At 35.5% G+C, this 15,706-nt stretch overlaps 1 protein-coding gene across 6 annotated transcripts in view; it reads left to right on the top strand.

Moving 5' to 3' along the window:
- The window catches only part of UBR3 (ubiquitin protein ligase E3 component n-recognin 3), a 105,254-nt gene extending 91,431 nt beyond the window's left edge, over positions 1–13,823 (top strand). For all 6 annotated transcript variants that reach the window (XM_018072488.3, XM_018072490.3, XM_018072491.3 and 3 more), the window contains 7 exons: positions 3,927–4,051; positions 5,111–5,218; positions 5,709–5,819; positions 6,660–6,836; positions 8,425–8,634; positions 10,185–10,324; positions 10,942–13,823. In XM_018072488.3, coding sequence (XP_017927977.1) covers positions 3,927–4,051; positions 5,111–5,218; positions 5,709–5,819; positions 6,660–6,836; positions 8,425–8,634; positions 10,185–10,324; positions 10,942–11,059 — 989 coding nt within the window. In that variant the 3' untranslated portion in view covers positions 11,060–13,823. The remainder of the gene's footprint in view (positions 1–3,926; positions 4,052–5,110; positions 5,219–5,708; positions 5,820–6,659; positions 6,837–8,424; positions 8,635–10,184; positions 10,325–10,941) is intronic.
- The last annotated feature ends 1,883 nt before the right edge of the window (positions 13,824–15,706 follow it).

The raw sequence follows: 15,706 nt of genomic DNA on the forward strand, positions 1-15,706 counted from the left end.
AGAACTTAAATCTGTCCTTGTAAATTGAATTCAACACCCCCCCACCAGTCCTTTCTGCAATGCAATTTCTGGATGTTAAAGAAGTAGTTTAATTAAAATTGGACGTTCTACTTTGTTACCATCAATTGTAAAAAGTTTTATTTTCCCTGCACCTGTCTTGGGACCCCCAAGTCCAGATTTCTAGAAGTGTAGTGTGTTTGTAGCTTGTGATTTCGGTTTCTGCATTTCATTGAATATAAAAAAATATCATTATAGAGTACTTAAAAACTGGGGTCTGGATGAACAGGAGTGAGCCTGAGGCCAGTAGGTGCATAGAATTGGTGGTCAGTGGGCCAGCAATGGCCTGGTGCTGTGCTTGGTGCCACACATGCCAGGAGGGCCACGAAGCAGTGCAGGCATTTGCCATCAGGCTGTTACACAGCCTGGCATTGCTCTGACAGGGTACAGGGCTGCTGTGACGAGATCCAGGATTTGGGTGTCGTGAATGTGTTCCAACTTGAAATCTGATTTTGAGAATTTAGCCTAGCTTCTTTGAACTGTGGGAAAGGTTTTCTTCTCTAATTGTAAAACCTAAATTCAGCCCCTCTTTTCTGTAATTCTTATAAGGTTCAGTTGCTGAAGAATCTAACCTGAATGTTCTGACAGATTCTTTTTCTATGAAGTTTCACTAACATGCAACAAAAATGCAGCTCAGTCGAACACTAACACTTCTCTTTAATGATTGGATAAGGTTCTGACTAAATATAGAATGGATGTAATCAACTTGAATAGTATCCAGTTTCAGTGTCGAAGCTGAAAAATTTATTTGTATCCTGGAACTTTAATATACCTTTCAAGGATTATCTGAAGTTCAGTGCTGTCTTCCTTTGTTCTGAAGTCAATTTTCAAATAACAGTTTAAGCTTTAGATTAAGAGGAGTATTTTTCAAAGGTTATTTATACAAAGATCTCCTTCCAAATTCACTAAAAAAGGTCCTATGTCCTTAATTTTGCTTCTGGTTCTCTTTGTGGATTCCTTCTATAGTCATTACCTGCCAAAGTTAAATTGTCTAATATGATACTGAAATTAAAAGACACATATTGTTAATAATACACTTATTTATCTGCGCATTTCTTGCACTAATGTTAAAATTAGAGTTCTAGAAGTGTTTCCTGTATAAATTTCATTTTTAAGGCTGTTGCTTAATATATTTATAATGGGATGCTTTGGAATAATTTGGTTCCAAAAGGTTTTAAAAACAGGAACATAAAACTATTTCTCAGTGTTTTTCAAAAATAAGTACAAAAGTTCTGGATTAACCTGTTCTGATTATAATGTCCTAACCATAATAATAATACTTTTAAACTGTCAGACTGTCAGATTAAGGACAGAAGTCCTAACTGCATTCTAGTGCAGAACCCTGCACAGCATACAGACCTACTTGCAAGCTCTAGAATTATTAATTAGAAAAGCTGATGTAGCAAAAGCACAGCCTGCACCAGGGGGTCAGCAGGAAAGCAGCACACAGCCCTCCACGTGCACATTGTGTGAAGTCAAACAAAGTTGCTCTTTGCAGTAGACAAGAATGTAACAGCTCTAGTGGTACAGGTACCTAGAGCTGTCAAATATTTGGCATTTTACAAGTAAGAGATAACATAGTAATGAAATGATAATTGATGTTCTGAATGATGGTTTTAGTATGTCTCCCATGGCATGCTTTTGTGACTATAAAAAAGCCTTGATGCTCATTACACAGCATGCTACCTCTGAGCTGCTCCTGAGATATTTTCCCCTCCCAAAAAAAAGAAAAAAAAAGAAAATGTGAGGTTGGTTTGTACAGAAGTCAAGACTTCTTCAGGGTGACCTGGATGTGGGAGCTTGTATTTTTTGTCCAATTCTGGATTCTCCAAAAATGTAATTCATAGTCATTTCTGAGTCGCATAGGTGTAATTAAATACAAGAACATTCATTTAGTTTTAAAAACATAGTATGGGCTAGATATATTTCTGGTTAATTGAATAATTAGCATTAAGGGGGGGATAGGGACAAGGAGCAATTATATTTAACAGAAACCAGAAATTTAAAAATGTAATAGTTTTAGGGGGTGCAAAGACACGCAGTGTTGAGCACTGTAAGCACCTGAGCAGAACTCCGAGATGACGTGGGCTGTGGCAGGTTGGTGCCTGTTGACCAGCGGTCTGGCTTTGCTGCTCTAAGTGCAGTGGTTTTCATTCTTGCTTTCACTGTGCAAAGTTGATTTCTATCGCTTGTACCTGCTGTTGATGGGGACAGAACTCAATACTTGAACTCAGTTCTAGCTCTTGATTACAGCCTGTATCTCAGATCAAAGAGGCAATTTTTACAATTCTGAGCGTGTGTGTGGTTTAGTCTTGGATTTTTCAGTCCCAGAAGATTTCCTGAGAGCTTGCCTGCTATTATTCCTCAGGAGCAGGATTGTTAAGAAAATGGAGGCTTCAGCAGAGGAAAAAAATACAGCCAAGAGATCTAGTGGGATCTGGTAAATTCTCCTTCTGGAGAAATGTGGAGAGGATATATCAGTATAATGCTACCTGCTCTAGAGGGGGGGGCATGAAGTACAGCAGCATTTGTGTCATGTTTAACACAAGCTCCATAGGAAGATAATACAGAAAAAAGACCACTTTTAATTATATAACAAATGATCTTTTAGGTGCTTAAACTGTGCTTATAGTTTATATTCAGTGATAGTAAAAAGTTTCAAAATCCATGCCTGCGTTGATTTGTTACATAAACAAGCAATTGTTATTTCACAAATTTAATTATGTACTCAAGTCCTAGCTGTGTGTGTTTTGATATTAGATAGAAGAAAGGAGAAGCAAGGTGTTTCATTTTCCTTACCTCTTTCTCATTTCCACATATGAAGCTTGTTTAAATCCTTTGGGGAAAAAAGAATGAATTCGACCCAGTTTTTGTGAGGTGCTTATGCAAATAAAATTGTTTTGCTTGACTTCAAAGCCTGAGAGGACTTCTTAAAACCCTCATTTTTGTCTACATTGTTTTAGATATATGTTACAGTTATGTTTTTGCTTAAGGAATGGTGTAAGTTATGATAGAAATTTCTTTGATCTGCCTAGATTTGAAAACAAAATAGATAATTTGGGATGGGAAATACAACCTAAAGTAAAAAGATAAAAAAGGATTGCTACCATATCTTCATTTCAGAGAATGATCGCTTTTTTTTCCTGTTCCAATTTTAGGAAGTCTTATTTTGTTTCTGTTGCTAGCTTCCCCAAAAAGATTTCAAAGCCTTTCTCCTGCAGCCTTGCTGTAGGAGATAATAATCCTTTAAATGTTACAAAAAATTGTAAGGATCTTTGAAAGTAAGGTAAGTTCTAAAGTGACAGCCTGCCTTTTGTCCTCCTTCTGTGTGCACATGAGGTCCAGTACTCAGGCATGTTTTGCAACAAGTCTGGTATGGCTGGATCCATATCTGGAAGTGAAGGGGTAGAAACTGAAGTACACTAAATGTCCTTGTGGGGATTTCTTTGGGAACTTAACTCTTCCAGTATTTGTATGAATGTCACTTACCCCAGATGGGTACCAGAAGAGATGGTGGGATATGCATTTGCTTACATCTACAGTAATCAGTAGCTTAACTTGTTGTAACCTTTGGACAAAATAGAATTTTGGAGTATCACCAGGTCACTTGAAGGAAGTCACTGCTGATCAGGATTAAGATAACCGTACAGAGCAGTGGAAAATTACTCACCTTGTGCTTGTTCTGTTCACTATGGCTGCCAAGTCATTTCTGAAAACCAGTAAATAGATGTTGTTCTGTATGTTTTGAGGGGTTGTTCTTTTTGTTTGCTCTTCATTTGAGAAGCAACACTTCCATAACTAGAGGCTCTGTAATCATTATATTTGCTAAAAATATCAAGTGTTTAAAAATTACTTTCTTTGTTTTACAGAACACTTCACCTGCATTATAAAAGTGCTGTTCACTTTATTGTATACTCAAGCCTTGGCAGCAATTTCTGTTAAATGTGGTGCTGAAGATAGGCTGGCATGGAAAGAGGCAGGAGCTCTGAAAAAGGTTGGTTAGTTTATTAAAACATTTATGAAATTTTGCTTATGTATTTCTGGTAGGAATGTAACAGGTGCTTCTGCTTTCCATGTAATAATTTGCTTCTGCTTCACAGAATCCACTGTTTTGTTTCTGGGTGTGCAATTTTTGCAAGTTTCGGTATGTGATGAGACGTAAAAGCTTCTCAATGAATATAGTTCCAAAACTGACTTTCAGATTTGAGTCTGTATCTCTGTCGTTTCAATCTTGACTTTGTTGCAATGATTTTGAGTAAGTGCAGCTTTCCTTCCTGTGAAATTGAAGCCTTCCTGGATAAACCATGGTGGTTGCTCTGACGGACTCCTTTCCTGGAAAAAAGCAGGCAACCTTGTTGGTGGAGAAAAAAGCTTCTTGACTCTTCCAACTCGTTTTTGCTATTTGTGGCTAGCTATATAGATTTCTCTCATTATGTGGTCTAGAGTGCTCATGTGATGAAGAGACAGAGAAGATTTGTCACTATTGTTTCCTTGCCTTTTGCTAGTATTTACAAGTAAAGTGAGGGCACATCTTTCTACTCCTATGTATTTTCCATCTGTAGTAAATATTGTTTACTCCAGACACAACTGCATTTTCTGATAGGCTCGATTCAACTTAAAATATATAGCAAGTGTTTTTTCATTCATTCTGGTTGGTATGTTTTAGAAAATTACTTTTTTAAAAAAAATTACTTGTATTAGAATTCAAATTCTGTCAAAACATGATGTATCCATGAAGTGATTCTTTCAAGTTTTAAAGTAAGCATTTATATACTCACAGAAAAAACATGAGAAATGCAAACATTATAAAAGTGCTTTCATGTAACAGTTTAGAGTATATGTAATTCAAGTAGCAGTTCATATTTCACTTGAGCTAAATGCAGTCCCTTTCTGTAGAATTATATATTTTTATTTTTTTTATGCTGTATGTATCTTTGAATGTCAAAAATTCATGTGTTGATCAAAGGAAATATACTTCATTGCTCTTACTTGTACAGCAACATTTTCTCCTTTTCATGACCAGTACTTTTTGGATTTCTTTTCTTATTTGCAGAATACATCCAGTGGAGAAAAATCTTGGGAAGTATTGCTGGGTCATGTGATTAGTGAGCTGTCTAAGGGGAAGATATATGAAGAAGGAGACACTGAAGAATTAGCAGTGGTATTGGCAATTTTCTGGAGAACTTAACCAGCATGTCCCCTGGAAGTATTTTGGCCTCATTATAATGATTTTTCTCTGATCTTGCTAAAGACTTACAGTACAAGTCTTTATTTTCTAGATCAGAGCATATCCCTTTGGGACAGTTTGCCTGTGCAAATCTTTTTTTTAATAATATCAGATGTGGCCACTACTGCGTTGAGAAAGTTATTGACAAATACTTCTTATATTTATGGGGTTTAATAATATGTATGGATTTTAATCATATGCCTTTCAGAAAGATGGAAAAGTGAATATTTAAGTAGAAACCCCATTTGTTGAGGGGGAAAGAAAACCTACAGAGGTCTTTCAGATTATTAGTAAAATGCTGGCCTTTGGAATGTATGTTTGATGCAGTATAGTATGCTTAAAAATATTTGGTTCATATTGAAGTTTCTTATCTAGGAGATAACTTACCTGGGACAGAATTTAGTAATTGCTTCCTGCCCTATAGGTAAATCCGGATTCTGTAGAGCGTGATCTGCAGCAGTTCTGCCTACCTTTCCTCAGGATTACAAGCCTTCTTCAACACCATCTTTTTGGAGTGGACTTGCCTAGCTGTCAGGTACAGAATGAGGGGGCCCCACCCAAATGTTTCAATCTAAAAGCTAGAAGTCAAAAAATGAGACACAAAGGTGTCTTTTTCATGGTATATTTTTTAAATCATATTTTATATCACTGTTATGCAGCATTTTTTGTCTTCTATAAATTTGTTTTCAATGTGGTTTTCAAAAAAATGGTACTGTATTCTTAAACTTCAGCAAATTCATGCTTATTTAATTAGGTCATAGGTGCTTGTCTTAAAATACCAACATACTTTTTAAAACCTGTCCAGCATTTGCAGAGATGGCATAATTTTCACAGAGAATGGAATTCAGTCCTGATTTTGCTTAATGCTTGTTAATACTTGGACTTCATTCTCAGGGGCATTGCATCAGCAGACAATTATGTTTAAGTTCCATGACTAATTTAAGTAGAGTTTTCTGCGGGTCAGCTCCCTCATTTCCTTGCCTCAACATCATCTCCTCTGTAAAATAGCTACAAGCCAGTTTGGGGTGCTGAACAGGAAAAAAATTATTGTGGAGACTGGGGCTTTCTTGTTTTATTTGTGGGGTTTGGATTTGTGGTTTTGTGGGGGGTTTGGTTTATGGTTTTTTTTGGGGGGGGGAGGGAGGTTTGGTTTGGTTTGGGTTTTTTTGCTGACCATTTTTCTTGTGTTTCAAGAGTTCAGTTTGTGGTGATCCAGGAAAACCTGAACCTTTCCTATGTCTCTGAACATGAGTATTAGCATCGTAGTACTAGAATATCTTTACTTTTTTCTTGAAATAGATATATCTTTAATAAACTGTTTAAAAATTCGGACTGTAGGTATTAATCTAAACTTCTCTGATTTCATACTAAAAAGGAAGAGGAAGAATTCACAGTTCTTGCAAGCTGCCTGGGTCTGTTACCATCTTTTCAGTCAGCTCACCAGTTCACCAGTGCCTCTTGTCTCGATTGGCCAGTGCCAGCATTTGACATGATATCACAGTGGTGCTCAGAATTGGCTTCATTTGCTGATAGACATCCAGATCAAGTAAAGGTATGTAGCAAAATTACTTCTTCCAAAATAGCCTCAATGTGGAAGCAGCTATTTATTGCTTGATTCATTATGCACATGTACTGTTGTTTTGGGTAAGGATCTGAGAATATAACTTGTGAGAGAGAAATTGTAATGAGAATTATTAGTGGATATGTGTTGAATTGGTTAAAAACAGGAAGAAGAAAACCTATCTGGTTTTGATATGATTGCTGGACACAGAAAATTGGAATGCTATCCCTAGATGATACGAAATGTCTTCTGCACCTGTAGCCACTCAAGAACATGTAGTAGAAACTTTGTCTTTTAAGAAAATACATATCAGAAGTTTTTCTTGCCTGTTAGACATTATCAATATTTTTTCATTATCAACATTGCATTTCAGTTGCAATACTGAAAAAGATGAAAAGGATAAAGGCTTTTTAATAGTTGACTGATAAAAGATGATACATTTTCTCTGAAGGATAAAGAAATAATACCAAGATTTGAATTAGTGCAACTGGAATAATCAGTTTTGAAATAGAAATGTTTTGACATGAGTGCATTTTTTTTTATAACAAAGTTTCATCTCAACAATTCAAGTCCCCCTCTCATAAGTTTATGGTGTCAGAGGCAAGCCAGATGCATTCTTTACTCTGCAACATGATCTGCACCTGTGAAAATTTGAATACTCAGATTAATCTCAAAATACAGTTGCTGCCAATCTGATAGACGTTTGAGATAGATTGCAGTGAAACTGATACCATTCTTTCCATGATTGAAAAGGAACCAGGTACAAATACAGTATTTCTTTTTATTTTCTTTTTTGCATGTTAGGTTTCAAGGTCATACACTCTTCAAAAAAATTTTGCACCTTGCAGAAAAGATCCCATCTGACTGCTGTGCCTGTCGATTACAAACTCAGTAAAAATGACTATGATGAAGGAAAACACACAACAAACAAACAAAAAAAACCATAAAATGGACAGTGTTTATAAGAGCAAATGAGAAGAGTTAGGCTTTCAAAGCAGTATTTAGGCAGTGCCTGTCTTATCAAAACTTGTGAGTTTTGGTTATGTTCTTAATGGTCTCAAAATCTGTGTGCAACACAGTTTTGAAAAACAGGCAGATGTCTTCAGATATCATTTACAGAGCCTAACTTCAGTTCTGTTTTTGCAAGTTTAAGTCTAAATTTTATCTGGGAAACAGGTTTTATATTCCAGGTCAGGGTTTTGAAGCAGCACGTTGATATTACTAAGCTAACAGAGTAGGGAGTGAGAGTCTTCCCTGTCGATCACTCTTAGTCCTCTTGTTTTAGCTGTGAAAATTTTTGCATTTAAAAGGTGTCACATTTATAGAAAACATCCTTGGGAAAAGGCTTGTGCCCATTTTGCACCTGTTACAAAGGATGAAATGTGACTGCAGTTGGGCAGGGTGATCAGCCAGGAGCAGGTGACTATTGCAAGGTGATATTTGACTTCTAAATTTGTGAAATGCAAAAAAAATGAGAATTTTTAAACTGCATGCTTCTTTTCTTTGGTATTTTCTTTTCTTAGAAATACAAATGCTTAAACAAATGCACAGAACTGATATATTCTTATTTTATTTGTAGGCTTTGCTTATTCAGGAGCCTAAATGGGACTTACCACGCCTCCTTCAGTTGCCTGAGAATTATAATACTATTTTTCAGTATTATCACAGAAAGACTTGTTCTGTTTGTACCAAGGTTCCTAAAGATCCTGCTGTTTGTCTAGTTTGTGGTACTTTTGTATGCTTGAAAGGACTGTGTTGCAAACAACAGAGTTACTGTGAATGTGTACTGGTAAGAGAGAGTTAATTCAAATTTTATAATTGATTGTCCCACTCATTAATAGTTTTTAATTCCATTGCTCAATTTGGATGGTTTTCTTTTCAAAATGTGTTTATATAATCATAGAATCATTTGGGTTGGAAGGGATCTTTGAAGGTCAACTAGTCTAACCCCCAGTAATACAGTTTAGTGCTTATTTCTGATGGATAGACAGAGACTGGATTCTGAAGAACAATTTACTTGCATAGCAACCTATTTAACCTTTTTATAAAAGTCTTACAAAGCCATTGTCTTACAAAACCATTGTTGACACATGGTTTTGATTCATAGCCAGTTGAAATTTGTTTACATTCTGATTGTTCATATATTATCTTAATTTTCCTCTGTTTTGTTTCCTTGCTTTCTGCATCCATAGAATATCAATGTGTGATTGGATTGAGTACTTTCTGATACACCTGACCACCTACTAGTGATCTACAGACTATAAATAAATAAGTGTTGTTTTAAGGTTTTCAACTTTTTCAGCAGCAGTTTTCTAGTCAGCATATATATAAGTTCTTTGAGGAGCCTGAGTTGGACAACATCTAGTGTTGTTTTTCTGACTACAATAAAGGTTTGCTTTGACAGCTCTTCTCTTTATTCCATAGAATAGTTAGAGGAAGACAAACTTCATGGCCTTTACAGAACTGAGAGGAATTTGTTAGAGATATTCACAAATGAGGCATAAAATCAAATCAAAGAAATTTCAAAGGAATCTTGGACCATTTTGAAATTGTTTGAACTCGCGTTTCTCTCTCATAATGCTAATATTGTAGGAGAAGGAGGAGTGGGCAAAATTTAGAATAGAATTTACAGTTATATTTAAGGTGTCAAGTTTAATGAAAACAGAAAGCTATAAAAAAATCTATATCATTAATTAATTTTTGTTATAGTTGATTGTATTATAGCTCCTAATTGTAATAAAACCATATAGGAAGAGGGCATTTTTTAATTGCTAAAATGAATTGGTGAGTATAGATCTTTCATAGAGATGAAAGACATATTGAAAAAAGCAAGAATTATTCAAACTTGGTACTAGATTTTTAGAGACATAGACTAGATCTGTCAGCATGGATAGAGAAAGCAAACGTTTAACAATACAGACTGTTGTAAAAGAGGTAATATTAAGTTTTTTGGAATACTTTCTCCTATTCTTGCTATCTGTGGAAAATGTTTGGTAATCCTATATAATTTTCTGTACAACAACAAATTGGAAATATTGTAGAGACTATTTTTGCTTATTTTTGTAATTCATTTTTACATGATAACAAATATCCTCCCTTTTTGAGTAGGGAATGGCTGTTGCATACAGGTGTTGTTACGGCAGCACAAGACACTGAATTCTGGTTTGGAAGGAGATTTTGGGGCAGGCCATCAGTTACCAAATTAGTTCTTAGTAAATAATGTGTGCATGTTATTTGAAGCAAAACTAAGTTCTATTTTTTAAATTCTTTCTGTTATAAAGTTGACAGACACTAACAGAATCTTTTCACTCTTGCCTTTCTACACCCGTAATGTTACAGCATTCTCAAAACTGTGGAGCTGGGACAGGAATATTTCTTTTGATTAACGCATCTGTTATCATCATCATAAGAGGCCATCGTTTTTGCCTTTGGGGTTCTGTTTATCTAGATGCACATGGTGAAGAAGACAGAGATCTTAGGTAATGTTTTCATTACAAGTGTTTCATTGTTGCCGCCACTGTGTAGATCAACTTCATCATGTGACATGCAGTAACAGATAATGATAGATCTCTGCCTTCCTTGTGTGGAAGAATGGAAAATCCCCATTTACTGAAAGTTGGACTGATTTTTTTTCCTTTGGGCTTTTGGGAGTTTTTTTGGCCTAAAGGTGGTGTAATCGTGATCTTTGAGTTACACACACCTGGCACCCAATAGACAGATTCCTATGTTGCCATTCCCAATGACAGTCAATCGAGTCTTGCACTGGGAAACACTTGTCTTCCAAAGGTGTTGTTTGGCCTTTAATCAAACAATGCAGTTGGACTCCAGTGTTGGGAAGGAGCATAACTTTCAAAATACTCATGGTCAAGAAAACAAGTGGTTGTTTCTGGATTCTGCTATCCAGTGTGAGGAAGAGAAGTCCCAGCAGTTATCCTATTAAAAGCAAAACTGAAAGCCCCTCACCAATAAAAATGCACGCTTACCCTGTGAAAAAAGTTTTATGAATACCATTTGTTGATTATACAATGAAGCATATTTCTGTTTATTTGGTATATTAACCATTTGTTTTCTTTCTTGATTTTTTCCCCCTCTCCAGGCGTGGTAAACCCCTCTACATATGCAAGGAAAGATACAAAGTGCTTGAGCAGCAGTGGGTGTCTCATACTTTTGATCATATCAATAAAAGATGGGGGCCACATTATAATGGCTTGTAAATCATCATCATCATCTACACCCCATATCACTGCTGTTACCATGAATGAATGCATCGTGACCGACAATAGCTTTAACCGAATGGGAGTTTGGCTCTTTGGCGCGGGGTGAAGTGGGGTATGGGCATAAAAGGGAAATGGAACTTTGTCAACATGTGAAATCTTTGCAAAACGAGCTGTTGTTGCTACTAAAGAATGATATAATAATTGAAATTAAATCCTCAAAATGGTGTGAGCAATCTGATTGCACTCAGTAGTCCATTTTGCTTGTGTTTTTTTAAAGCCCATTATTGTTAAGAAGCACAAATTTTACGTAGAGTTATTTAGAGGCTCCAGGGGTAGCTGTCAGGTTTTTATTTTTCTCTGCATGGAGTTGAGTTTTTAGCAATTTTTGCTGAAACTGTGTATATGTCTACTACATTTACTAAATATGTTGGATAAAATTTCTTCGCCTTTTTTGTGTTGGCTTCAGGTTTTTGCTTGATCGCATTTGTAATTAGACAGGTCTGTAAAACGATTGTGAGACTGCATGGTAACAATTGGTATGAAAGCTGAATTTTAAAGAGAATTTCACTTATAAGAGGTCTATTGAAATATTTCAGGCATTACTGAAAATGTATGCATTCTCAGGAAATTCATAATTTTTTTTCTCCATGAATAAATGAAATAGCTGTACATTAGGTTTCTTATTGCTCTTAATCTAATCCAGAACACACATTCTGTCTTCTTTTTTTTTTTTTCAGAAAGGAGATTTTTTTTCATATAAATTGAATAAACTTTTAGTGATAACATACAGAAACATAACATACAGAAATTGCTGTATATAGAGAATTTGTATGGTGCCCAACATAGCAGATCCCAGTTATAAGCATAACGACCATAAGCCTCCTGTCATTCCAAACCAGATGTATGTTTCAGAATGATTGGATTGGGAATGTGCAGGCTATTTTGAAAGTGAATCATAATTTTGTACCTTTGCTGTCATTTCAGGAGGTTCCTCTATATTGTATTTGTTGAAAGTAATCACTGTTCTTTCTGCTTGGTTTCCTAAAAAAGGAAAAATAAATAAAGAGAAAAATCAACAGAGGTAGTAGCCTGGATGAACAACCAATGCATGTGCAGCCTCACTGGATGAATGCCAAAAGAGTTTATGCTTAGAGGACTAAGAAATTCATGAGAACAGACATGACTGGGCTAAACCCCACAGTGTAAGTAGGTAGGAAAGACTGTAGTTAAAATACTGGTATGTAATATATTGCTACTAATGTTTTTCACAAGTGTTGGACATTCGTTGGCTATTTCATACAGTACTACCAAGCAGTTCCTGGTAGTTTTGACTTTCATAGCTTGAGTGTAAAATAAAATTTATATGTGTAAAATAAAAACATCTTATGATAAAACCACAAAGAAAAGAGTTCCCCAGTGGAAGTCATTATCTAGTGAAAAGTGTATAGGGGAAATAAAATTACTGTATAGCAATCAAGAACAGACTGAAGGAAAAGTAAGTAAATACAATGAGTTTTTCTGAATACCTGCAATTCGAAAACCCTACAATAAAGGATGCTGGTTTTTATACATACATATAAATATATATATATTTCAAAAGTATTACAGTACTTCCTGTAAGATTAGAATTACTCTGTTTCACCGACTAAATGGCTGTCTTTTCCAAAATAGTACTTTTTTGATACTGTATTATAAGTTCTGCCTGTGATATTTTTGCATTGCTCATTATGAATATCAGGCCATTTTGTAAATGTGGTTAAAGAGCAAAAAGATTCTTTACATTGCCAGCATAACATTATTACAGGGCTCCTGAACTTGAGTACATCTGTAGTTTGAAGCTCCAATGCTATATATACAAGAGATAATGTGTCCGAAATTTGATTACTGTGTTTTATTTAAAATGGAATGTTCTCTGGTTGTGCATATGGATGTGAAGTAAAACTATTAGCCTTAACTTTAACATCTGGGTATTTCATAGTGTTTATTATAGTACTGGTGAATTAGTCACCAGTCGATTAAAAACAACAACAACAACAAAAAATTACTTGGTTGAAAAATTGTACTTGAATATCCTTGCATGCTGCTAAACAAGAATTTTTATTTCCCCCATAACTTTTTTAATCCTACTTTGTTAAGCTAACCTTGAAAAATAACAGGTCCAAACTAGAGTGGTGTGTGCGTGTATTACTCAAATATTCTGGTGTGATATCCTGTATGAATGATCATTTAAGTACAGTACATTACTGTAGAATCTAAATCAACCTTGATAACACATCAGAAGATTATAAAACTAGGAATACAGTAATCGGCATTGTAAGATATGTTAATAAAAGTCTACTGTCAATCTGTGTGGTCATGAATTTTTTTTCTCTCTACCTCGGTCATCCAAAACAACATTGAATTCCACCCAATAGCCAGGCAATTATTTAAATATGGAAAGCTTATGCATGCAAAATACTTTGCATAGAGAGTAAACCTGGTATGTGTTTTAATTTGTTACTTACACACAGTCATGTATTTTGTATTAGTAATTTGGATTATTTTAGTCGTAGGTATAGCACTTAAAGTTGTGCTTAATTTTATGCCAGCTATTACAGCATTGCTGCTGCAAAATGCTGAGGTTAAAATGTTGAGTTGAGAAACTGTACTTCTGGGATAACTGTGCTTGATCTTTTCTGTCAAATCTGTTTCTGGAATAACTATTTCTTTGATGAATGTACATATTTATGTATTAAATTTTTCCTTTTCTTTTGACCTTTGAGAAATTTGGTGAAACAGTTGTCTTTTTGATCTTGACCTATGGATAAAAGCATCTGTCACCATCAGTGGTGGCCTGAAATTGTCAGTGAATATTTTCATCATCCCTGCAATAGGAATCTTGCATAACTCACAGTATTTCACAAGGAAATTACATTTTTTTCTTTTAAAACAGGATATTTTCCTGCAGTATCCAACAAATGTTCTTTCAGAGTCCCATGAGATCGGTTTCTGTTGTGTGTATAGTTGCCAGAGGAGGCTGAGTTTTGTGCTGATCTTCTTAGGATTTAGATCTAATTTTCATCTAACCCAGATTCTGCAGTCCTGCTTTTTGCTTTCTTTTCTCAGAGGTGGGGGTAGTGATAAATGAAGCCTGCCTGAGCATTAGCATGGATAAGAATGAAATTATGCTGTTTGCAAAGTAAGAAACCTACAGGAATGAGCTGACCCAGTATGTGGAGGTTCACTGCTGTGAATTATCAGGATATGAGGAAGTGCATTTAATGAGAGGAGGCTGTCTCTGTGTGACAGTTTGTGTTGTTTGTTTGAGTGAGATTGCTCACTGCAGTCAGTGAGATCCACACTGCTGGGCTGAAGGCCACGCTGCAGGAATGTCCTTTTGGGAGGGCACAGTGCCTGAAGTCCCTACTCACATGTTTTCTCAGATGCACAGTTGTTTCCCTGCAAATTCTCTTACTCCGAGAAGAGTTCCAGCTCCTGCAAGTTCAGCCTTGTGACTTCCCCAGCCTCTTCTCTTCCTGCAATGTCCTTTCACTGCACTTGTCATCTTGCTCGGTTGTGTGAGGTTATCAGTTGCTGCAAATTGATGTCCTTAAGCAGGAAAAGCATATTCTCTGTGAAGTCAAACACTTCATGAATTCTTAGCTGTAGAGATGGGCCAGAGTATTTTACCAAATTAAAAATCCTTTTAATTGATAAGTTTTAACTTTTCTATTATTCACTGTATCATTTGTACTTTCCTACCACTAACAATTCGGGAGATTTAATGCCATATGCTTTAAATATTGCAATTCTTTGAAATACTACTGAGAAAGCAAAAGTTAATCTTGTTAAATAAATGATAGTTGCAAAAGGCTACCCTTACTACCCTAAAACATGTCTTTCATGATGTATGCTTTTGCATGGTACAGGAAAATATGGGGAAAAAATCCCACTCTTTTGAAAAACATTTTAAATTTAGCTCTGAGTTCCAGTTAAAATGTCTCAAAATGAGCTTTTCTTAAAGTACCATTATGTGCAAAGCCATTTCCTGTAATTCTGTCACTTGATGTAGAGCAGACTGGTCTGAATTTGTGAAAATTGGGAGCTGGTTCTGTGGAAACCTCTCACATCACTGAATGATTTACTACCCAGTAAACAACTTATTCCTTTTGTCTTTATCCCTTGTATGTACCACATGGATGCCTAACCTTTCCATTTCCACTGAGTATGGAAACAACGTTTGAAGAACTGCAGCTAATGGGTTTCTTTTTCCTTCTTCCATTACCTGCTGTTATGGAGCAGGACTTTTCTGGAAGAAAACTTTTCCTGTGAAATAGAACTCTGTCAGGCAATGTCTTATGCTGCCCATAATGTCTGTGTTAATTGAGCTACTGGAATTGCTTACATCACTTGTTATTTAATACATTTCCTATCATAGGATGGCTTGTTACTACTGAATTTTTTAAGAATTTTGATTGAAATCAGTTATGCTGAGCTTATTCCTCATGGTTGGATTTTTTTTATTTTTAATGTTTGAAAAAAAAAAAAAAGCAAAATACCTTTCAGAGATTAGAACTGGAAAAAACAAGTAATCTCCATGCTCAACACTTAGAAAAACTATTGTTAAAATATTTACTGTCTCTATACTATGGCCTTAAATCTGGT

The sequence above is a fragment of the Manacus vitellinus genome, unplaced genomic scaffold (assembly GCF_001715985.3).
Source record: "Manacus vitellinus isolate BGI_N305 unplaced genomic scaffold, ASM171598v3 scaffold_22_pilon, whole genome shotgun sequence".
NCBI classification, from domain to species: domain Eukaryota; kingdom Metazoa; phylum Chordata; class Aves; order Passeriformes; family Pipridae; genus Manacus; species Manacus vitellinus.